The 22,743-nt window shown below is 40.9% G+C and overlaps 2 protein-coding genes across 2 annotated transcripts; both read right to left on the bottom strand.

The window, feature by feature from the left end:
* Window positions 1–1,472: 1,472 nt before the first annotated feature.
* Window positions 1,473–11,843, bottom strand: pfkma (phosphofructokinase, muscle a). The gene is made up of 22 exons (XM_070839287.1): window positions 11,674–11,843; window positions 10,554–10,627; window positions 10,251–10,328; window positions 9,012–9,201; window positions 7,786–7,951; window positions 7,578–7,622; window positions 6,913–7,021; window positions 6,707–6,802; window positions 6,520–6,612; window positions 6,242–6,367; window positions 6,040–6,104; window positions 5,244–5,307; window positions 4,999–5,145; window positions 4,032–4,102; window positions 3,850–3,937; window positions 3,576–3,728; window positions 3,328–3,492; window positions 3,170–3,231; window positions 2,980–3,091; window positions 2,778–2,877; window positions 1,932–2,037; window positions 1,473–1,839 (listed from the first exon to the last, which is right to left on the bottom strand). The coding sequence occupies exons 1-22, from the start codon at window positions 11,762–11,764 to the stop codon at window positions 1,698–1,700; spliced, it is 2,343 nt and encodes a 780-aa protein (XP_070695388.1). The 5' UTR covers window positions 11,765–11,843; the 3' UTR covers window positions 1,473–1,697.
* A 2,417-nt stretch (window positions 11,844–14,260) lies between these two features.
* On the bottom strand, window positions 14,261–22,508 carry troap (trophinin associated protein). The gene is made up of 14 exons (XM_070840114.1): window positions 22,415–22,508; window positions 21,864–21,950; window positions 21,164–21,401; window positions 20,571–21,072; window positions 19,573–19,691; window positions 19,321–19,372; window positions 18,003–18,148; window positions 17,822–17,876; window positions 17,640–17,722; window positions 17,456–17,542; window positions 16,494–16,601; window positions 16,043–16,370; window positions 15,737–15,939; window positions 14,261–14,716 (listed from the first exon to the last, which is right to left on the bottom strand). The coding sequence occupies exons 2-14, from the start codon at window positions 21,923–21,925 to the stop codon at window positions 14,642–14,644; spliced, it is 2,058 nt and encodes a 685-aa protein (XP_070696215.1). The 5' UTR covers window positions 21,926–21,950; window positions 22,415–22,508; the 3' UTR covers window positions 14,261–14,641.
* Between the last annotated feature and the right edge of the window lie 235 nt (window positions 22,509–22,743).

Genomic DNA, 22,743 nt, shown 5'->3' with positions numbered 1-22,743 from the left:
ACACAGTCCGCCGACGTCCCGGCTGCCACCGCGAGTTCTCGGTGACCTCTGCAGAAACCATTTCCTCTTCCTTTTCCGGATCCACACTGTAGTTTTCTGCAATAATTTTGGTGTCATCAAATGCTTATTTCTAAATATGTATATGTGCCGGCGAGCAGCTGCCCCAGGCAGGAGTTCACACGTGCGGACTTATTGTGTGCTTTTGTTGTGTTTACAGCTATAATGAGACGATTACATCCATTTTTACTCTGTAGCTGAATTATACAAAGACCAAGTGAAGCCAGCCTATGAAGTTTTAATGCAGCATTATGGAAATGATTTTATTTGATCTTGAAGACAACATCTAAATAAGGGTTTTGGCAGAAGACCAAAAAAAACAAACATATTTGCACAACAGAAACAAAATGATTAAAATGTAACCTCAAACATGAATAAATTTGGCATCCTTCAAGTCAATTGTGATAATTTAGACAAACATATTCTTTTATTATGTTGTGTAAGTGTATTTATGCTGTTTATGCATGCATAATTGTGTAATGTCACACTAGTTCTTTGTATGCTCAGTGATAACAGTACAAAAAGGGTTTATGTTCTCATTCCCAAATGTTATTGTGACTTTTTCTACAATGATCTGCCCTCCTTTTTATAGGGCAGCAGGTCTCTTCAGTTTGATGTGATAATACACAGCTATCATGGTGATAATAGCCATGAGGGGTGTTCAGTATCTACCAGCAGGTTTGATGAATGGTCTAAGGCCGCTTGTGTGGCATCAAAACAAAAAGGAGAGCTGTGATGCAATCACTTTCTTGACCAACTTAGATGTAATCAGGCGCAGGTGATAAGCCACTGAAAACACTTACAGTATTACATTAACACACAGCTACAGTATAGTTTATTGGATTATCAGTCTGACAGATAGACAAGGCTCCACGTCTGATGTACCCTCCATAAAGAGAATATGGCTGTAAATGGTTAATAGTATGATTCGGTGACTGGGGGATTCAGGCGTAACAGGCAGTGGTCCCCACAGCCGAATGTTTCATATGTTATTTGGTGACAGATTTTACAGGCTCTTGACTGAACAAAAAGTGGGTTTAGGTGAAATTAATCTGACACTTCTACTAAAATTCTAATCATCTGGCTGCAATGCAACCTACATGTTTACACTTGCTTTGCCACATGGAATCTTCTCTTTAGCTGCAGGTCACTTTCTCACCAATAATGTTAAATATATTACAGCGCACAGATCTTACTGTGTCTTATCTGGCTGTTTTTCACACACATCTGTGTCCTATATGTCCTAAATCGCCACAGCATGTTCAAAATCAGGTTATACAGCTCCCAATCTATCATCTATCAGCATCTTTACTGACCATGTACAAGGATATTTTATACAATTTAATAATATTATTATTTTAATTGTTTGTCAAGACAATTTACCTTGTGTTCTAGTTAACATAAAGGACAAATGATGAATTTGTTACAGATATCTTTAATGGGTTTGCTGATTTCAGACACCTTGTGTGAAATGGATTCACTTTAATCTGAGTGCTACAGGACACTGACGTTCTATGAGAAATAACACATTTAGGATTAGAAAGGACAAGGCAGTAACTCTTTTTACCAAGGCATGTGGATGGAAAAAAAAACAACAACTTTGTAATGGAACAGAAAAACTGCCCCAGTCTGCTCAGGATCTATTTCCCGAGGGGACTCCTCTTCTTGATGACGTGCTCCATGTCGGCGTGTTCAGATGTGTCTAGTTTGATGTCGTACTTGGCCAGGATCTTCATGATGGGCCTGATCTTCAGCCACCATTGGGTCTTTGGGATGCGATGACTGCAGCAAACAGAGGAGGCATCACTCCATGTATTCGCTAATAAACATGTTACTTATAGTACAATAAGTCAGATCCAAAATATGCATCTTACTCAAAATCGGTGTCTTCCTTAAGATCAGCGAGAGGCTGGAAGGTGAGCGCCCTCTTCCTCATGCCGAGCACGCAGGCAGAGTCTGGCGTGTTAGCGAAGATACGACCTAAAGGGAGTGAAACAGTGCAGTGATGGAGGAAGCATTCAGATCCTTCACTCAAACAAAAGTTTGACAATGTGGGATACATTGTCAAAATACTCCAGTACAAGCAAAAGTTTACCATTCAAAATTATACTGAAGAAAAAGTACAAAAGTACAACAGTTATGTTTTGCATAATATCTGCGCCTGATTTTAGTCTGTTTTATATTTTTAAACTTATTGGACATATATATACACACATATCTTTAGTGTATTTGTCGCTGCTGTCATACCTCATTACCTCATATTCTGCTTTTTATATTTATTTGCCCTATATATAGATTTTTATATATCTTTTTATATATATATATATATATATATATATATGCCTTTTCTTTATTTACATGTTGCTGTAACGGAGCTCCCAGCCAAAGAATTTCACATATGTGTATTTGTACAACTGGAGTGACTATAAACCTCTTGAATCTTGAATCATGTTTTCATGATTGTTGATTGATTGATTGATTGATTGTTGTTATTGTTCTGCAGTATGTTGTACTTATTTTTACATGTGCTCAGGTCTCCACTCTATGAGATTGATTATAAAATCTTCTATAAATATAAAGTAACAATAATAAAATAGTCAAGTTGGTACAAGTGCCTCAAAATCATACTTAGAGAGCATACCATAAATGTATTTAGTTACAGTTGGTATTAAGTATTCTCAAAATGTGCAACAGAAACATGTGATTTTAGGTCCTCATACCGTGCCGGTAGCACTCCTTGAGTTTCTCCGTCAGCCACAGGACAGACTTGGCACCCATCTTTGTGCCAAAGTTTCTGTCAAAGGGCGTCGGAGTGCCGCCCTGTGGTCAGTAGAGTGCAGACAGGTGTGTTATCAGTTACATTACATACATACAAAATGTGTTTTCTTGGAGTGGAACGGACACTTAATCACATGAACAGACCTGCTGCATGTGTCCGAGGACATTCTTACGGCAGTCGAAGATGCCTTTGCCCTCCTCTGAGTACAGGTTGAAGATGAAGTCAGTGGTGTAGTTGGCATTGGAGTTCTCATTCCTATTGCAGAATGAATGGCGACAGATTATTGTAATGTTATATTATGATATGGATATGTCACTTCTGACCAAAGCCTACCTGAGAATCAAACCTCTCTTCACTGTTGTCTTCATCTTCTCCACAAGATGCTCTACGTTCACCTGAGTCCACAGGTCACAATCAGAACTCATCGCTCTTTAAGGTGCAGAGACTCTCAGAACAGAAAACCAGATAAACAGGCTCTGTCATCAGCTCACCTCCAGGTCTCTGATGCTGAATTTGTCCTCAAAGATGTAGGCAGCGTCAGCGCCAGCAGCCAGACCAGCCATGGTGGCCAAGTAGCCGCAGTATCCACCCATCGTCTCAACGATGAACACACGGCGTTTGGTTCCTGCTGCAGACTGCTTTATTCTGTCGCAGGTCTGCAGAAAAAAACATGGAGGAAGCATTTTTAGCCGTCTTTTTGAGCATATTTGTGTGTATCTGTTGCTGCTGAGGCACTGACAGAGGTGATGGTGTTGAGGGCGGTGTCGGCGCCGATGCTGAAGTCAGAGCCGGGGACGTTGTTGGAGACGGTGGCGGGGATAACCACCATGGGAATGCACATCTCCTCATATTTCTGTCTGGCCTGAACCAGCTCTAGGCCTCCCACATAGGCCTGCAGCAGGGGGGAGAAGATGGAGATTCATTTGTTTCAGTGCTTATTTGGCGAGGGACAGATCAGCAGACGGTGACATGACGTCTGGTTTTAAAGAAGAAGAATGGCTGTCACGTCTTACCTCAAATCCGCCAATGATCACCAAGGCGTGGATGTTAAACTTGGCAATGTTCTGGCTGATTTCTTCCAGCATTTTGCTTGGCAGGGCTCTTTGGGAAACAGAGATAAATTGTGCAGTGAAAGGTTTTGTAGTGTTATGACAAAATCTGTATCACTGGACAAAAACCTACAACAACATTTTACCTCTTGGTGCCCAACATCGAGCCTCCTTTTCCAGTCCAGCCGCTCACTGAAGTCCAGTTGATGGGCTCAATCTGCAGTGAGAAACACATACTGTTGCCCTGTAGTGTTCATTATTTAGTATGGAAGCCCATTTCCACCAGTGTGATGGAAAAAAGAAACTGTAAGTCATTATAATGAGAAACTTACTCAATAATGATTTAGTATTTCAAAATAATGACTTGAGATACTAATCATCATATTGAGATACAAAATCATTAGTTTCTTATAGTAATTTTTTAAAACCACATTGCTGGAAATGGACCTCCATAATTTAGGGACGTGGTTATTTGAAGACAGGTTAGAAAAAAATATTAAGAAAAAACATACTGTGTTATTCGTATAGCAGACCAGAGTACAGAGGTCTGTTTGGGCTCAGTGACGGTTTAACATCAATGTATGACAGATTCAAATGTATAATTTGTTACGTTTTTATCTGACAGACTCTATTTTGACACCATGGAAACCACCAGCGTTTCATTTGCTTTGTTTTTTTGTTTTCTATTTTTCTTTGTATGTACTGAATGATATTCATTTGTTAATTCATTTTAACATTAAGAAGATTACCTCAGTCTATATATTTGTAATAATAGTTGTCATAATATATGTTTTTGGTCCTGTTTGTCTGCCCTTTTGTTTCTTTGTCAGGTTTATAGTTGATCAAAAACTACAGATTTCACTGGAAAGATCAGGTTCTTATTTATGAAGAACTTATGTATACAACAAATTCATTTTTTCCTGGATTCCTTTGTCCAAGATATGTTTATTGATCCATCTTTCTCTGGCTTTGCCCTCCAAAAATGTCTCACCGAACAGATTTTCCACCATTTTTAACATTTGAAACAGCATCTTCACAACTGAAATTACAAATTTCACCAAATCGTAACAAGAGGAGGTTTGGACTGGAGCAAAGAGGGAAATGTGCTCTTACCTGACCATGAGCCAGACCGTCAAAGCCGTCATGGACGGCCAACATGTTGTGACCCTGGATGATGCCCATCCTGACTGCTGAGCGGACGGCAGCATTCATACCAGCGCAGGGAGCACCGATGTTCACAATGGCCACGTTGATGTTGCTCTGGCCAGTAAGAGAGAGATTTATTTATTTTATTTTTCATAAAAGATGATCTTTGTTAATGAATGATAAAGTGTGGGTTAGAGAATGGACGTCCTCACCTTAACATCTGGGGGGTTGATGTGAGCCAGCAGCTTGTATGTGTTCCAGTTGTTCTCAAAACTCCTGCAAATCATAAATAAGAGTGTTTGTACTTCAGAGCGACATTATCAGTAAAAACTTTTCAGTGATCAGTGATAACAGTGGTGTTTTTTACTATTTTACTTTTTGCTGTGTGTTTTTTCTGTGTTATATGTACTTTGTTCATAGTATTAAGACTGTGCTAATATGGAGCCTGCAATGTACCACTAAAATTATTGCAGACTTTTTATAGACAGCTTTATTTATAATGAAGCCAACTGCAAAATCAATTTTACAAATGTACCATGAATTACTGATTGAAATTAAATTTAAATAATCTGATTTTCCACTTAATAATAATTCTCTTTCCCCTGTTTGTTGTCAACTCATGAATAATAACTTACTTAAGTTTATTAAATGTTCAGGGTTGCAATATTAATTTGAAAAGGGCTTTAAATGTAACTTTTTCTTTTTTTCAAGTACTACGACTTCCATGTGTGATATTCTGACATTCTATTTTCTTCATAGATAATTAATTTGTTTGCTGATTTTTCCATTTTCTGTTCACTATAATTCAAAGATGGCTCTTTGATATCTAAAGATGTATAAGATTCAAATATTAAAGTCCAACCATCGGCTCAGACAGGCTCAGACAGGCCACTTATTGTGTGATCAAGTTGTGCTGTTGTGATCAGACATGATAACACTCTATGATTATTTAACTGGGATAATCCAGGCTTCATATGCTGATGTTGCACTCAGAAACAAAATACTTACTTTCCCCTGAGCTTGATGGCATCCTCAAATCTGCCCTCAGCCATGGCAGCAGTCACATCTTTGGTCTGCAGCAAAGACAGCGACAGAGTGTTTGACAGAGATAGAGAGACAGGTGAAGAAATACCTCACTGTAATGTCAGTGTATATCCTCCAAAACAGCCCTAAGAAACTAAAACATGGTGGGCTGAATATTGTGACGTACCACTTGCACGCACTCCATGAGCGGCAGCCTGACTGCCTGGTTCCCTGACAGGCTGACCACACAGGCAGGAGTGTCTGGAGTGGCCTCCAGCAGAGCCATCACAGCCTCCACACCCATCCTGCTGCCCTGGACCACACACACACACACAGAGAGAGAGAGAGAGAGAGAGAGAGAGAGAGAGAGAGTCAGATCATCAGGTGTATGTGTGTTGGGACTAGAGAGGCAGTGGTAGAGCTGTACACTGTACTTTATACTTGGTGTTTTATTTAGACATTTACCAGGATTCTGTCAAAGGCGGACGGTGTTCCTCCTCTCTGTACGTGTCCAAGAACAGTGGTGCGAGTATCAAAGCCGAGCCTGTCAGTCACCAGCTGGAGACAAATAAATCCACCTGTTAGTATGACGTGTGGTCTGTGCAACTTTTACTAATACTACAGCACACTGGCATCAGAGGGGAGGCCCTACCTTTTTGATCTGCTCAGATGTAATCAGTTTGCCATCTCTGGACATCGCACCCTCAGCCACAATGATCACGTTCAGACGAGAACCTCGGGCCCTTTGCTAAAAAAAGAAAAACAATCAGAAGAAACAAAATACATCCAAATGACACACGTTGAAGTGTGTATAGCAGGTTCTGGTTCATCTCCATCTGTCGTTTAAGACACACATACGTCTGTCAGCCTCCTGCACAAGTGGTTGTCCCAGCCCTCATCTGGTGGCATCTCTGGAATGAACACCCAGTCTGCACCACAGGACAGAGCTGTCACCAGGGCCAGGTACCTGCAGCAGGACACACACATACACACACACACACACACATTATGAACCCATGCACCAGCAATATCTGCACATAATTGGGGCAGTATACACATCTGTAAACAGATACATTTGAAACTTTCTGTGAAAGCATAGGACTCATACACTTTATAGCTTTTTTCTGTAAAATTTAAACTTAATTCTAAATTTAAAAGAGAGGAGGGATGAGTTGTAACAAAGATCCTCAGCCAGACTGAAAATGGGGGCATAGCAATTACATTATCAGCTACCTTACTATGTGGAATTTTTCACTACACAAAGCCACAATATGTTTGATACATGTTGAGATAAGCACTAAGGAAGTTTTCAAGCATTAAAATTGATATGAACTAATACAAGTATGTAGCATTTATTCTTAAATGTGTATAACAGTGAACAAACAAAAAAAAAACAAGTGAAAAATGATTAATCATATTTGTGACTAGATATCAACAGTAGCTGGACGTGCTACAGTAGCTTGGGACCAAAAATACATGTATATGTTTTATTTTACACCAGTTTTGGTGTAAAAGATACTGACCCACAGTGCCTGCCCATCACCTCCAGGATAAACGTCCTCTGGTGGCTGTGAGTGAACAGAGAATATTTTGTGAGATATTCTAAACAATCTTTCAAAACAACACACAATCACTTACTTAATTTCTTCTGTTCATTTCTGCTGTTATGATCTAATTTTGTCCATATTGAATGTAAAAGTGGATGTTATTGGGGTTGCAGGGGTGTCTGACCTCTGTGCGGTTGTGGTGATGGCGTCCACCACCTCGATGATGCGGTGCAGGGCGGAGTCAGTGCCAATGGTCATGTCTGTGCCACAGAAGTCATTGTCGATGGAGCCCACCATGCCTACGATGTTCAGGTGGGAAGATTTCTTGGCTTCTTCTTCTGTAATCTTACCTGTAGAAAAGTTAAAAGTTAAAAAGAGAGAGTAATGCTGATGAAAAGAAACATATGGTAAATGGTCTGTATTTGTATAGCGCCTTTCTAGTTATTTCAGCTACTCAAAGTGCTTTACATGACATCCTCATTCACCCATTCACACAGGAGGGATCTAATTTGGAGGAGACTATTCTTTCACACTGAAGCCATGCTTCAGGAGCAAGTTGGGGTTCAGCATGTTCAACATGTTGACCCATAGGAGCTGGGGATCGATCCCCCGACCTTCTGATTGAGGGACGACCCACTCTACCACTGAGCCACAGCCGCACATATCAGCTTTTATTGTTTTCACTAATTGATTCACAGGTATTATCTTATTCGTATGTTTTTATTCATCTTTATTAATTGTTTTTTTTATTAATCTCCACGTGATAGAAGACATAGAGTATGTGATATTTGCAAAATTGGAAAATAACTGCATTTATTTTTGTATTATTTATTGACTTGTTTAAATACCCTCCAAAATAATTGGTCTCAAAAAACTATTTACATCCACTGTGATTCACTGTAAAGCAATAAAACATAATCAGAGCTTTTACCTGCTAAGAATATGCTCAAAATATTTAGCAACATAAGATGATGGTTAGATGTTTACGATGTTACAACTAACATTTGCTTAAATCACATTTGCTGATGGGGAGATCATTGGTTTTGCAGGTATTTGGTCATCAACCAAAATATTTGACAAATTAATATGACCTGATAATGATGACATAAATATTACCTTAATGCGTCCAATAGATGTTGAGATATCTGAGTGTGAATTAAAGAGGTGAACCCACCAATAGACAGACCAACATCCCTGCAGCCACACCGTCAGCATGGCTAAAAACTCTTACTACTTTTTACAGGAAGTTCTCAGTGAAGCCACAGGATATTCATGACATCAGCGATCCCATCCTTTAGTGGAGGATTGGGAGAGATGCTCTGAAGTCGGAGGGTACGGACTGACAGACACTGCTGAGGGGATAAGGCTGAAGGGTTTCACAGATTTCACACATTATTACTCTCTCTTTACCAGCTCGGACGAGGTCGACCAGCAATCCGCTCCACTCAGTCCTGAACTCGTTGGCTCCTGTCAGACTGCCGTCGCCTCCGATCACACACAGGTTGGTGATGCCCAGCTTCACCAGGTTGCCAGCTGCCTTCATACGACCCTCTCTGGAGCGGAAGTCCTTGCAGCGTGCGCTTCCAATAACTGTACCTCCCTGACAAGTAAATGGAGACACTGTTTTTAATACAGTTACTGACAGACAAGCTTTTTCTAGATGAGATTACTGACATTTAACCTCAGTGTGTTTTCGACAGGGGTTGTCCAATATAACCCCTTAGTTGTTAGTCTCTATGGATGGATGTGCATTAGGGCAGCTTTATAACACTGAGGAGTTACTCATTAAGATGCCTTGAAGTCACATTAGCTGAGGTTGCATCAGGCTTTAGAGGTGATATCCTACACATTTGCTGTCATCGCTCAGTTTGACACACTTTATGAATCTCATCAATCATCCCTTCTCCGCTGCCAGGCCTCTTTATTTAGACAACACAGATGATAGAAACAAATGTGAACCACAAGCTTTGCAGTATTAATGCGTCTACATCATCCTTTCAGTCACAGGGCCGAGGCAGCCACTTAACATCATCACTCAAAACTCAGTTTCTCATTTTATCGGAGCTTGTGAGTCGTCGGAGGAAACTGTTGACTCCAAGTAGTAGAAGTAGGCGTGTTAAAGGTTAAAGGATTAGACAAGCTTCAAAGAAACACACCTTCTTAATTACCTCCTGTCATGTCCAGCCAGGCAGATAGGTGCACTTATGTCTGGTTTTCAGACATTTTGCTGCCATCCCCAATACAATGGAGGCGAATGGATTGGAAAACTAAAACGTCGATTCGACAGCCACACTGTGATCAGTGAGTCTGCACTTTGGCTCACTTATGCTCCTGGTTCTAGCTAAAAAGTCCATGCTACTCTACATAATCCACAGACCTCGCTGTCAACAGTTTTCATTGCAGCTGCCAGAAATAGTCCACAGTGTCCTTGTATTATTCAGAGTAACTGGGACATCTTTTACAGGAACACAAACTACTGCTGAACACAAACAAAATCCCATTCACCTCCACTGTATTGATGTGGCAGCAGCAAATTCAAGGGACTTTTATTATTTATTTCAGTTCACTTGATATCTTCTAGCATCTACGCTACAGAAACAATATGTGGCTCTTGTGCGTCGTGTGTTTCCTTTTCTGCGTGTCACTCACCAGCTGGAGCATCATGGAGACACTCTCCCATGTGGCGGGGCGGATGTGATCTCCTCCATCCACCAGACCCTGGTAGCCCTGCAGCACACGTTAACAAGCACTGTGGTTGAGTAAAGATACAGTTATGCAAAGGTACAGTTATGCCTGATGTACTGAATTAACCCTACGCTGCAACAAAACACAGAAAAACACTTATTTCTTTAATAACTTACACATTATAGTAGGTGTACGTAGTCTCTGTATTGTATTTATTTGTAATATCATGGCGTGTCAGTGCACTGAAGGCCTGTGTGGATTCTGTACCTCATGAACAAAGTAGACTTTGGCTCCAGTGTAGAGACCAACTCTGACTGTGGCTCTCACAGCAGCGTTCATACCTGAGACACACAAATGACATAATCTGTGAGGTCCAATTTACTCACAACATTGAGAGAGTGCCTGATTTTATGTAACCTCCCCCGTCAGATATCAGCTTAAGACTTATAGACCCATTTTAACCTTTAAGTGACTCGACCTGTGCATTGGCAACAGAACAGACAAAAATAGGCAGGAGCTGATTTTACAGGACTGTATGTCTTGTGTGCCGTCTTGCCCCTGGATGTCCGGTACACTAAAGGCCACAGTGTGAAAGCGTGTTGTGGCAGGCTGGCATGCTGCAGCTCTTGTTTCACCAGACGGCAGCTGTGGATGGGGGGGGGCGTTTCTCTCCTCCATACCACAAAAAGGTCAGCATCACTAAAATTAGCCCCAAAGATGCGAAATAAAGGAACAGTAGGGCACATAAAGCCTCTGCCCAAAGGTTCAGAGTCAGGTATGGACAGATGGACTATGAGATGAATGTGAGACATCATCCAGTTGAGTCTACAGGAGCTTCATGGCAATTTTTAAGTTTAACAAAGGAAAACACAGCCTCACATCAAACTTGATTTGCAAAGTTTATAATCTTAATTTGCTACACAGTTTTAGCCCGCTGTGAGAGTTTCAGGCCTGTGTTTGTCATTTGTAAGGACATTTGAAGCTTTGCTGGATAGACATCAAACACTGGTGGTGGTGTGAATCCGAGATGTGATCCTCTTATTATGCAGACTTCAAATAGGACTTACAGCCAAACATCCATCAACCTGTGACAGCTGGCCTTCAACTGTGCCACTCTGGCATCTTGGAAAAAATGCTGCTTGCCCTTTCTGTCCTTTGGCTCCCAAACTCACTCAGGATGTCATGCAGTCGGAGCGTTAACACGATACTTTACTGGCCCTGGTGAGATGGAGGCCAGGGACTTTACAACTCTTTGGGATTCATTGTTGTGCTCAGAAACATCAGCGAGGAAGATGCTGTAAACCCCCTCTGTTACGACTCAGTTTGTGTTTTAACGCTTCAAAAGTAAAGCTGATAAAACAGCAGAGTCCCCTCATCCTCTGCCTACCTTGGGCGTCTCCTCCTGATGTCAGCACGGCAATGGAGCGTCCAATCCCCATCTTTGTGGGGTCCATGGTTGGGTGGAGAGTCTTGGACATGTTTCCAGGGGAACCCGGCCAGACAGGTGGGCGCGACGAAGGGAAAAGGAAAGGAGAAAGAACAGAGTGTGGTTGCTCTTCCTTCAGTCTCTGCTCCTCAGGGGAGGCTCGAGTGAGGGCACACGCTTTATAGACCACTGTTCCTAATCCTGGCCCGAGCCTCCTCCCACTGACACCCTCCACCACTCACTCACTCACACAGCTCTACTAAATATACATCAGGCCCAGTGACCACCTGCATTGGACAGTTACAGGACAGGGAAACACAATGCTCATATGACAGGAAACAGTGTGAATGCTTTTCAGAACATTATATAACTTATTTACAAATAATTCATACAAAGCAACGAAATAATGAAAAGGATTTTGTAGGGAAATTGTCTCTGTCTGGTTTACGGGAGTCACTTCAACACAGTAAATTAGACCCAAGCAGAGAAGCACAACATAAGCTATTTGATTTCATCTCTTTGGGAACATGTCATTTATCATATTATTAACCTTTATTTAAACAGGGAAGCTGTCTTTTATAAGAACCCTCCCAGAATACGGTGCATATAAACGATAAAAACAGAAAAGTAACAGCATACATCAAAAATGATCTAACAGGCCAAGGACATCAACATAAAGGACAACACCAGTTCAAAGGAAACACATACATCTACACTGCGCCGTGCCAGTCAGCAGAGATTTATGTTTGACATTTAATAGCGTAAATGAAAACTCCCAGGCAGAGTGGAGCTGATTCAGCAGTCGGGTGTATTTCACGTGTGCCGTACTGTACATATCAACATCTGTCCTCTCTCTAAACGGGACAGTGTGTCACACGGCTCTGATATGTGCACCTCGTAACATGTTTCCAGAAAAAGGCCTGAACTTTACATCTGGCCCTGTGGCAATCTGGGGAATGCAAGACAATACAGCGACTCTTGTTTCATGCATTAAAGATGATCTTTTCCATACACATATGGCTGAGGAGTTCATGTGTGTCATGGCTGCATTTCGAAAGACTTCAGGAAAGACAGCTGCCTCGAGCTTTAAGGAGATGCTCTGGTGGCCATTAGCAGCCAAAAGAAAGCATGATTATAGCGATAATAATTAAACAGGTGGATTAAAAGAAAAATTGTCAAAATCAGAGAATCAGAGGACATATCACAACTTAGGATGCACCTAATACATGTTTTCATTATCAATTAATCAATAATTCTGAGTATGATATAAAAGAAACAAACGCAGCAAATCGTGGTATTTGAGAGGCTTGAACTGGCAAATATTTGGTAGTTTTTCCGGATTATTACCTGATTATCAAAATTGTGGGCAATTTATTTTCTATTTTCTGTTTGATGAATTGTTTCATCACTGTTGTGGCTGTATGTGTTCCTGTGCTGTTGTTCTTTCTTCCTCTCCTTGTTCTTAATCCACCCAGGTCTTCTTCATCATTCCTCAGTGAGGAATTTATATGGTTTGATATTCAAAAAAGACATTATTTTCCACATATGGGACAATCTGCTGCTTCACTCACACCCTCCACATCCTCATGTTAGTAAGCAAAAAGCAACGGCGGATGGTGAGCTGGGCTCACGAGGTTTTCAGTGGGTGGGGACAGTCGGTCTGTTGAAGGGCTGGAGGAGGTCACATGATCAACAGATCCCCTAATGACATCATAAAGTGAGCAAAATCTAAACTGCGCATTTTCACATATATTAGCTGACAGATAGAGCAGGAGAAAAAGAGAGAGGACAGTCATTTCTCATGGTTTGGTGACCTCTAGGAACATTAGGGACACATTTATGTTGAAAAGACATTAAAAAGTGTATATTGCATAATATGGGACCTTCAAGTTGCTGTTAGAATGATATTTTGGTTAATGGTGGAGTGTTGTTGGCCCCATAAGGACGACTCAGGGCAGGGTGTATCCATAGACTATGTAAAAGAAGTGGACGTGGCCACTGTGATGCCACCCACTGGTTTGTGGACTACTGGTCTGAAGCCTCGAGGCTGGCCTTTTGGCCGTCGCCATCTTGATTTTGGAGCCAGAAGAGACACGTTTTTTTTCTCTGCCTCTGATTGGTTAGTAGCAATGTAGTCCTGCGCTACAACAGGCCCAGTTTTATCACCCATTTTACTCTAAATGAGACCATAATTTATTAAATGAGCACGAGCAACCACAATTATAAATGTTAACTGACCCTACCTACCTGGTAAACTTCTACATGTTTCAAACTCCATACCTGGCGTTTGTTACTCTGTCTTTGTTCTAATTTCCCTGTTATAATAGTATGAAACTGACTCCGCAGGCTGATTTATGCTCCTGATGAAAGCTGAACATTACTGTATGTGTAAAATCGGTGGGATGCCCCTTTAGGTAATTTCAAGAGCTGAGAGGAAAGTCATACATGGCCAGACAGTAACAAATAGATATTTATTATAAACACTGTACATCAAGAACAAATAAAAATCTAAATTTGCTCTGAGCCATCCTGATCTATATGTATACTATAGCTATAACACTGATCAAGTCTCCACTGACCTTTTAAAACATCTATTTTTCTTTTTTTGATTCACGTCATTGTTTCTAATAAGTGTCTACATTATTGACAAACACGGGTGCCTGCAGTGTAAAAGATAGAGTGTAAGAGATAACCATTTATCGATTTTAGAAAGCATCTAGTGAGAGCGGTCCGAAACATTTACACGACAAAAAGAGACTAAAGAAAGAATTTCTAAGAAACTATACCAGCAGCGTTCTTTGGACTTGCATTAAGCTCAGTAACAACAGTGTTGGACAAACACGAGTTCCTCTAAAATAAGGTCTCATCAGTACATCAGAGTAAGCTTATCACTGGATATTCACAGTGAAACAAATACTTGTAGTGCAAATCATCTCTCCTGCAGTGGAGAGCTCTGTGGGGAGGAGGGTTCGGATGACAGATCGCAGACAATTGGAACAAATCTCTGGAAAACAAAACAAAGATAAATGTCTGTATTAACTTGTGTATCTATTCAGAGAATATGTATGGCATGGTATGTACGGTAAAGTTTCTTTGCTTCAGTTAAATGAGAAGAAGTGATGCCATGTCTCTGCATCAAAAATGTAGCTGGATACAGTAGTCTGTTAGCTTTGCTTAGCATAACGACTGGAAACAGGGGGAACCGCACCCCTAACTAACTAGCCCACTAACAAATTACATATTGTTTGATGTATATGTAATATACCAGCTCGCTGTACATTATCCCTTACATATACACTACATATACACTTATATCAATAAAACGGCAGTATTGGAAAGTCACTGCCAATTAAACTTCATCAAAACCAAAATGTTTTCTTTATTTTTTTCTGGTGTGATATTGCTTACTGAGATTTTTACAAATAGTTTTAACCTTTTCAGCTAATACTGTACTTTTGTGCGCTGTACTGTGGGCAGCACACTCAAAAATCAGGTGATTTTTAGGATGCACATCGACTCTTTGGAGTATTTTTCAGGGGCTATGTAATACTCGTAGATCACTTTGTAGAGATCTGTTTTTACTTTGACATTGAAGGGTCTTTTGCTATTGATTCTTGACGAAAAAGCAACATGAAATCTACTCTGACTCACATTATAAAACAAAAGGACAAATACTGAATACTTTTTATAGGCAGCGTGCTTGAGCACACACTACATACGGGTCTAATTATTATTATTAGGAAAATCATCACTATATTATTCTTTTTCTTTAGTATTTTTGTGTTGCGGGGTGTAGTATAGTTGATTCTAGGAGGCACAATGTTTGAAACATTTTTCTAGTTTTTAGCAGCTCTAGGGATAGCTATGTCAGTTAGTCATTAAAATTTGTACAGACATTCATGGTCTGGACAGCCTCTTTGTGGTTAGGGCTAATCAGCAAATGTGTTTAATCAATGATTCAAAACTATTATGACACCGTTAGTACTTATTTTCTGTACATGCACACTGGCGGTGGTGTACTCACAGAGGACTCTTCGAAGCACAGGATGGAGGCCAAGGGGTTTCCACAGCGGGGCCGAGGGGGGAGAAACCCAGAAGCAGCCGGGACAGACACAGAGGTGTAGGTGGCCACCTCCTCGTCCATACGCAGCTCCTCCAGAGGAGGAAGACGCTTACGCAGCAGCGCCAATGCAGGACTCAGAGCACAGGTCTTCTGAACAATGAGGTCTGTAAAAGAAAAAGCCTCACGTTAGAAAGACATTCACAATTCAGGACACTATATAACACTATAAGGTTAATTCTCATGGGCTGTGTGAGATGTCAGCGTTACCTCTGTGCAGACTGTGAACAGGAGGGTTGATCTGACGGGGCGGTTCTGACACAGACGACGTGTCTTTGTGTAAAGGCAGCATCTTTCTCTGGTCTGATGAAGACGGGCCATGCTGCTCGTGATGGCCTGAGCTTTCCTTCTTCTCAAAACGTGGGGCTCTTAACAGCTTTTTGCCTGTTGAGAAAAAAATGACAGACTCTCTCTGCGGTGCTTGGAGGAACGGCTGTCCTCCCACAGTCCTCTGCTCCTGCTCAGTCTCCTCTTCCTCCTCGTCCTTGTCACTGCTGGCCCTGCCCGTCTCAACCTTTTCTTCACAGTGGGATTTGGTCTAAAGGAGTGAGGGAGGACGCCAAACAGCATACAGTGATGATTAGATTTAAAATAAACAAGAATTTGATTTGATTTGGATCTCCGTATGGCTGTGAGGTTTGGACTTTAGTTCACTTCTTACAGCTGAGAGTTCAACAGGAAGCGGCTCTGCTTGTGTCTCAGGATCTTTGTCTGTCACATTTGTGCTCTGCTCGTCCTCATGATCATCAAATAATCTCTGGACAACCTCCTGATAACAAACAAGACATTGAATCATGTGAATTGTGATACAGAACACAGCATGATTATTTCTTGTTAAAAATTTATGCTGTGCTGGTAGTAAATTAAAACAGCGGCATAATGTTAAACATGCTCTTTTTTCTGGAGTGCATTTTATTGTAGTTATTCTGCATTAAAAGGTCATTCGGTGCAAGTGTAGCGTAGCATCATCAGCACCAACTCTTAAAATTGGTGAGATCCCTGATTACATGAACTTCTTTTATTGTTAACGGCTGTTTGCACATAACTGTCATCCAACAACTTAGTCATCCATCCTAAAATGTCAAAACCAAAATTTTTTACATTTTTTTTTTTTTACATTTTCTGAGAAGGTATCACGTTTTGACAGGCAGCTCACTGATGATAATCAGTTGTGAAATTTAAATTTTACAAACTGAGAATGACATTTCAAGAAAGGCAAAAAAAACTCCTATTTAAGCATTTTCAGATCCACAAAGAGATACAGTCAATATAATTTTACTTCCCCCCATTGTTGCTTAAACATTTTTCTCCCTCCAACAGATGGTACAGTAAAGATATGCTGCCGTTAAAACGTTGCTGTTCTTCATAAAGCCTCATCTTTACATTTCTGAAATGTTACATCTATTTAATACATCTGCACTGAACATTAAAAAGGATTAAACCTTTGTTGTAGCTGCCTTCAATCAAGGACATTTTTTTTTTACTCTGGCTTTGACTGTGCCTGAAATGGCATCCATACACACAGATTATGTTTCTCTTTTTGAATTTTGTTACACTTTTGAACAGATTTGCATAAAAGCTCCCTAGACACATTATAAAATTGACATGGTTTCCTGCTCTCACCTCCTGGAGCGGCTGAGGGTTGGTTTTGCTGCTCCGCAGCGCAGGAGTGCCAGCGTACGGTGACTGTTGTGTCGACAGATGCCATTTCTGAAAACATCAGCGTCATGAGATGAGGGAGTGACCGTGAGAAACACTAAATACCACACAGAGAAAGACTGAACATATAATATACATGTATACTGACCATCGCAGACATGGGCTGATGCCTGGTGTCGCGGACCCTCTGTGGAGTCCATTTCTTCAGCGGAGTCTCTTTGAGTGCTACTGCTGAGGATAAAACATCCGCGTCACATCAGGGAAAAGGACAAAGAGATAAGGATGCATTAGATTTCATAAGATAACACGAACAACGATTCCTTGTCTTACCCACGGGTCCTCCGGCCGCCTCTACATGATTCTTTTTAAGCGGCACTCTCTGAGCCTGAGAAAGGAAGTAACACAGCAAAAGAAACTGTGTTTATGTTTCAAAAAACTAATAATAAGAGGTTAAAATGCAACTGTAAAGTAGAAAAGCCAAAGTGAAAACAAATTTAATACATATACATACTGTGTAGATTGAGGTGCCTCTGCCTGATGGACGGACAGAGTTTCGGGGTGTGGCACCCACAGGCCCTCCAGCTTTCACTCCCTCGTTCAGCAGGATACTCTGCAGTGCAGCGGGGTCTGGGGAGAACTGCACTGACTTCATTAATCCTGTAAGACGAGTACAAAGAGAACAGATTCAGTTGACATGCAAAGGCCAATTCAGTTACAATTGGTCGTTATCTCACTTTATACCAGGCAAAATAATACTGCATACTGTATTAAAGTTACTAGCTTCTCTCCGCTTCTCGTTGTCACAAGACATCACTTTGGGCTCTTATGACATGCATCTGTATTTAATTGTTAATGTCCTATAGACAGATGACTACCTAGCATTAATAGTTCTGCAGTTTGACAAACATGCAACTAGAAACGGGGGAAAGCAGTAAGCCTGGCTCTCTCTAAATGGAACTAAACCTGTTTCTTCTAAAGCTCACTAACTAACATGTTATATCTTGTTTGTTTGATCCATACAAAAAATGTGTAAAATGAAGTGTTGCAGTGTAATTTGGGGTTATGTGCTGGACACTTTCTTAGCAGGGTCACATATATGTTCAGAGAGCGAAATATAACGACAGCATTCATCCTTGCTGCCGGTTTGTCTCCGTGGCCACCCGGGGCTCTCCAACACAAAAATCCACTGCAGCCCTAAACGTATTTTCCCCATAGAAAAAGAGTCTGTAAAAGTGTTGAGACGACGTCTTAAATGGCAAACAAGATCACTTACTATTCTTTGTATTAAAAAAGATTTAAAACCATTAAAGTTTTAGAAAACTTGAAAACCTTCCCAGAGCCTAGAAAAGTGTGCGATATCATCCCAGAGTCTACGGGCTGAGCAAGGCCAGTGGAAGAAACACTAAAACACCAAACCCAGAAGCTAGCAAGCTTTTTTTTTGCCTCGTGCTTTGGCTAATAATTTTGATTCGAGTGGGCACAGTTACTTTACATAGTACAAAGCACCTGGCCAAGAAATAGTCCAGTACATCATTGTTTTGGGTTCTTGCTAGTTTTGGACAGAGCCAGGCTGGGTGTTTCCACCCATAACCCCCATTTAACTCATGAAAGTGAATAATTAATTTTTTCGAAAATGTCAAACTATTCCTTTATCCAGAAAACTAGTTAGTAGGCCTACAAATACATAAATGTACAAAGATGCTGTTTCACAATTCTGCAACTGGTTTGACTGTAACTAATTCATCTGCCATCGTGAATGGATTTTACAACTTTCTTATCTACTGTGATCAAACATTGTTCAAGCACACATTGTTTCCAGCCATGTTTACCTGTGGTGGGTCCAGCTTTTTGTCGACTCTTCATGACAGACACTCGCTGGGGCTGCAAATAAGAGAATCACCAACAAACACTCAGATGATTATTAAAAATATATTCAAGATTTATTCCATTCAAATGAGCAGCGTTAACACTGAAATCACTATTCAGACCAATATAAACATTTAAAACCAACAACTCAGAGTGTGCAAACCAAAAGACATCGTAAAAGAAGGCAGTAAACAATAATTATAAAACCAACTCACCAGATAGTTATAGGATTTAGACTGTGGAGTCGCAGATCCCAGACCTGTGGCGCTTACTCCCTCATTACGGAGTATACTGAGCAAGGCCGCGTGGTCAGGCTGGAAGTTCTCCCCTTTGTCTGAAAAACATAGGAAACACAGTTGACTCCTGTTCGCATGGAGCAATGTAGTTAACAAAGTCACAACTGAAAACACAGAGCAGGCAAACATGAGAAGTCTTGATGATTTTAGCCATCTAATTAATATTAAACCATAATGGTGTTGTTGTATAGGTGTGATGCATTCATCTCCATGGACAATGCTGTTGTTGCAGCAATATTAAATCAGAATCAGATTTATTGTCATCATACAGCAAAGTACAATGAAATTCCGTAAACATTAAAAATGGATGAAGTCCATTTAGTGCAACTAAACAAATACATCAGCACCCAGCTAAAACGAAAGGACTCCAATACAACAGTCCTGCAGTGAATCCTACATTCATTCTGGTCATAATGTTTCATTTTTGTTAAAAGTGAAACTGTAGTTTATGGTGTATTTTACATTATACAAGAACGTGTTTCTGTCATTTAGCCTGAGCTCACCAATATAAATGGGGCGGCCAACATAACCTCAGCAACATAACAAGCACAGGAAGAACATGCAAACTCCACACAGAAAGGTTCAAAGGATCAAACCACAAACCTGCCGGCCAGCAGATTTGAACCTTCTTGCTGTGAGAGGTGTTGCTAGGTGGTAAACAACAGTGCTAACCACAGCTCCAATGTGCTTCCCCACAGTTAAATCAACGCCTCTAAACAACAGTTCAGACACAAAATGAACATTATAACCTCTATGGGATTTAATGCAGGACTGTTGTACTAGACTGTATTAGTTTTAGGAACTTTAGCGTGTATATACAGTTATGTTTACATGTATGTAAACGTACAATACAAATATATTCTGTAATATTGTGCACGGCACAAATGGAAGGAAAGGACACAGTTAATTTAACTCACCAGTAGAACTTTTGGAAAAATTGCTCTGCGGGGTCGGTTGCATGTTTTGGCTAGCATGGGCTGTCTTGGTTGGATCTTTGAGACTGAGCTGGTTTATGTTATCCAAACAGGCGTCTGCACTAAGACCAGGCTGAGCAGAAGAAGCAGCTCTGTTCTGATGCATAGCATTATTGGGAATGGATGATAGAGGATTGGACAAAGTCGCTGAAAATGTGTTGGAAGGGCCAGACTGTCCTGACTTTCCAGAAGGTTTCCCTGTACTCTTGGTCGAGTCCACATTGCTCTTTAACATAACTGGATGTTCAGCAGGTTTTGCATTTATGTTTTGGGCTTTTAGATGAGCAGTGCATACATTGTTATCAGGTTGGACAGCACAAGTGCCGGTCCTTGACTGTGAAACAGTTGGGGGCTGTTGATTTTTAGTGGCCATTCTTGAACTCTTTGGCTGCGACAGGTTGAAAGGTATAGGCCTGGTGCACGGCTTGCTCTTCTTAGCCTTCCCCTGTAGGAAAATAGTAAAGTACTAAGAACATAAGAATCATCTGATTAAACAAAAAAAATAAAAAACTACAAGAAGGAAAAGAGACACTTACAGCCAGAGGTTTCTCCTCCCACCTACAGTGAGACTGAGTGAAGTCGGACGGAGTCTGAAGACGAAGGGACTTTGCGAGCACAGGGAGTCTGCTCACACCTGGTCGCACAGGTGCCTTCCTACCAGTGTCTGAGTTTCCTGGATCCTGGTTCTCAGCATCCTGGATGGGAAGGTGAGGCGCCGACAGGAGTTTGGTGGACTTTGGGTGCGCTGGCATTTTGTTATGTTCATTCTTCACTCTGTGTGGGGAAAACCAGTCAGGTGCAAAATAATAAAGGCAACAGGAGTTAAGTATTGTTCCAATTTTTTGTATTTGTTGTTATTGCCAATACTAAAGTATTGGTAACGATACAAAAACAAATGTTTACTGCGGCACTTTAAGAAATATAAACATGGTTCTCAATGTTTCTCTTGTCTTTATTAAACAAAAGAGGCCAAAGTTCTCTGACGCTAAATGTTATCTGTACAAGCACAAGTTCTGATTTATATCGGGAACTATCTGATCAAGCAATAAGTGAACAAGATTACAAATCTGACAGGATATGTGATGCCAGCTTTCATTGCTTGGCAAATTCTGATAATTGCTGCTACAGATGCATTTTGAGCAGTAATGCTACCAAAAGTACTGAGGTTTGATATCCAGCTCTAAAGGCAGGAAAAAATAAAGTGAAATATGTTTAACCCTTCACTGACTAGCTTACCTCAGGAAGTCAGTGTGGATTTTGTTCTGACTTTGCTGACGAAGGACTGAAGAGGAGTCCATGATGTGGGCAAGATGTGAAGAATAACTGGAGGAGCAACAAATGGCAAACACAATGAAGTTTGACCAACCAAGAGTGACACACTATAGAGGCCAAACTATGTATAAAGACTGACAAAAGACATAAATCATGTACCAGCAGCAACAAAAACATCAGAGTACAATCTCTTCTAAAGCTTTTCACAATTTAGGTGCTCCAAAGCTAACAAAGATAGGAAGCAACAGAAACAAGCCAGTCTAGAAAGCTACAGCTCCATGCAGCCATATGCCACCACTGACACAATAAATAACCTTATCAGGCTTTAAATAATGACATTTTATGCTTCATCGATAGAGCACATACTTGATAGTAGCTCAGCCTGCGTTTAGTGCAAACCAACGTGTGAACTAGCGCTACCCAACATTAAAAAAAGAAGCAAAAGGCTAAATGTTAAGTCTTGTTAGCACATGCTAAATACACACGTAGAGCCATTTATTACATATGTTACATACATACAAATAGAAAGGGGCCTCTGTTACTTCCTTCTGTGCATCCAAACAAGTATTCCCGATACAATTAATCCCAAATATTTTGGTTTTCCAGGCGTTTTGCGCAGATTTAAAGATCCCTTGTTGAATCCTTTCACTCCGCAGTGGGCTGTCAACTTCCTGGACTCGCAGCAGTTTGTAAAAAGCGCCCTTCACCATTGGTCGCAATAGGAAGCGGTACCAACCAATCACTGCGCACACTGCGGCCATGACAACATCGTCGACCAATGAGAAACGGATGTTCATAAACAGCTCCATGGTAACGACGCGAAAGTTGTTTTACCACGTGATCG

This window comes from Pempheris klunzingeri, chromosome 11 (assembly GCF_042242105.1).
Source record: "Pempheris klunzingeri isolate RE-2024b chromosome 11, fPemKlu1.hap1, whole genome shotgun sequence".
NCBI lineage: Eukaryota > Metazoa > Chordata > Actinopteri > Acropomatiformes > Pempheridae > Pempheris > Pempheris klunzingeri.
The sequence above is the reverse complement of the archived record's forward strand: the minus strand, read 5'-3'. Positions and strand labels throughout refer to the sequence as shown.

Excerpts from the sequence above, each read along its gene's own strand:
- pfkma (XM_070839287.1), bottom strand. The coding sequence starts at position 11,764 with ATGTCCAAGACTCTCCACCCAACCATGGACCCCACAAAGATGGGGATT. Across the intron at positions 7,952-9,011 it reads GGTCGACCTCGTCCGAGCTG|GTAAGATTACAGAAGAAGAA; the intron begins GTAAAGAGAGAG and ends ACTTTTCTACAG. Across the intron at positions 6,368-6,519 it reads CCGCCTTTGACAGAATCCTG|GGCAGCAGGATGGGTGTGGA; the intron begins GTAAATGTCTAA and ends TGTGTGGTCCAG.
- troap (XM_070840114.1), bottom strand. The coding sequence starts at position 21,925 with ATGGACTCCTCTTCAGTCCTTCGTCAGCAAAGTCAGAACAAAATCCAC. Across the intron at positions 21,402-21,863 it reads ATCCACACTGACTTCCTGAG|AGTGAAGAATGAACATAACA; the intron begins GTAAGCTAGTCA and ends TTCCCCACACAG. Across the intron at positions 17,543-17,639 it reads ATCAGCCCATGTCTGCGATG|AAATGGCATCTGTCGACACA; the intron begins GTCAGTATACAT and ends TGATGTTTTCAG.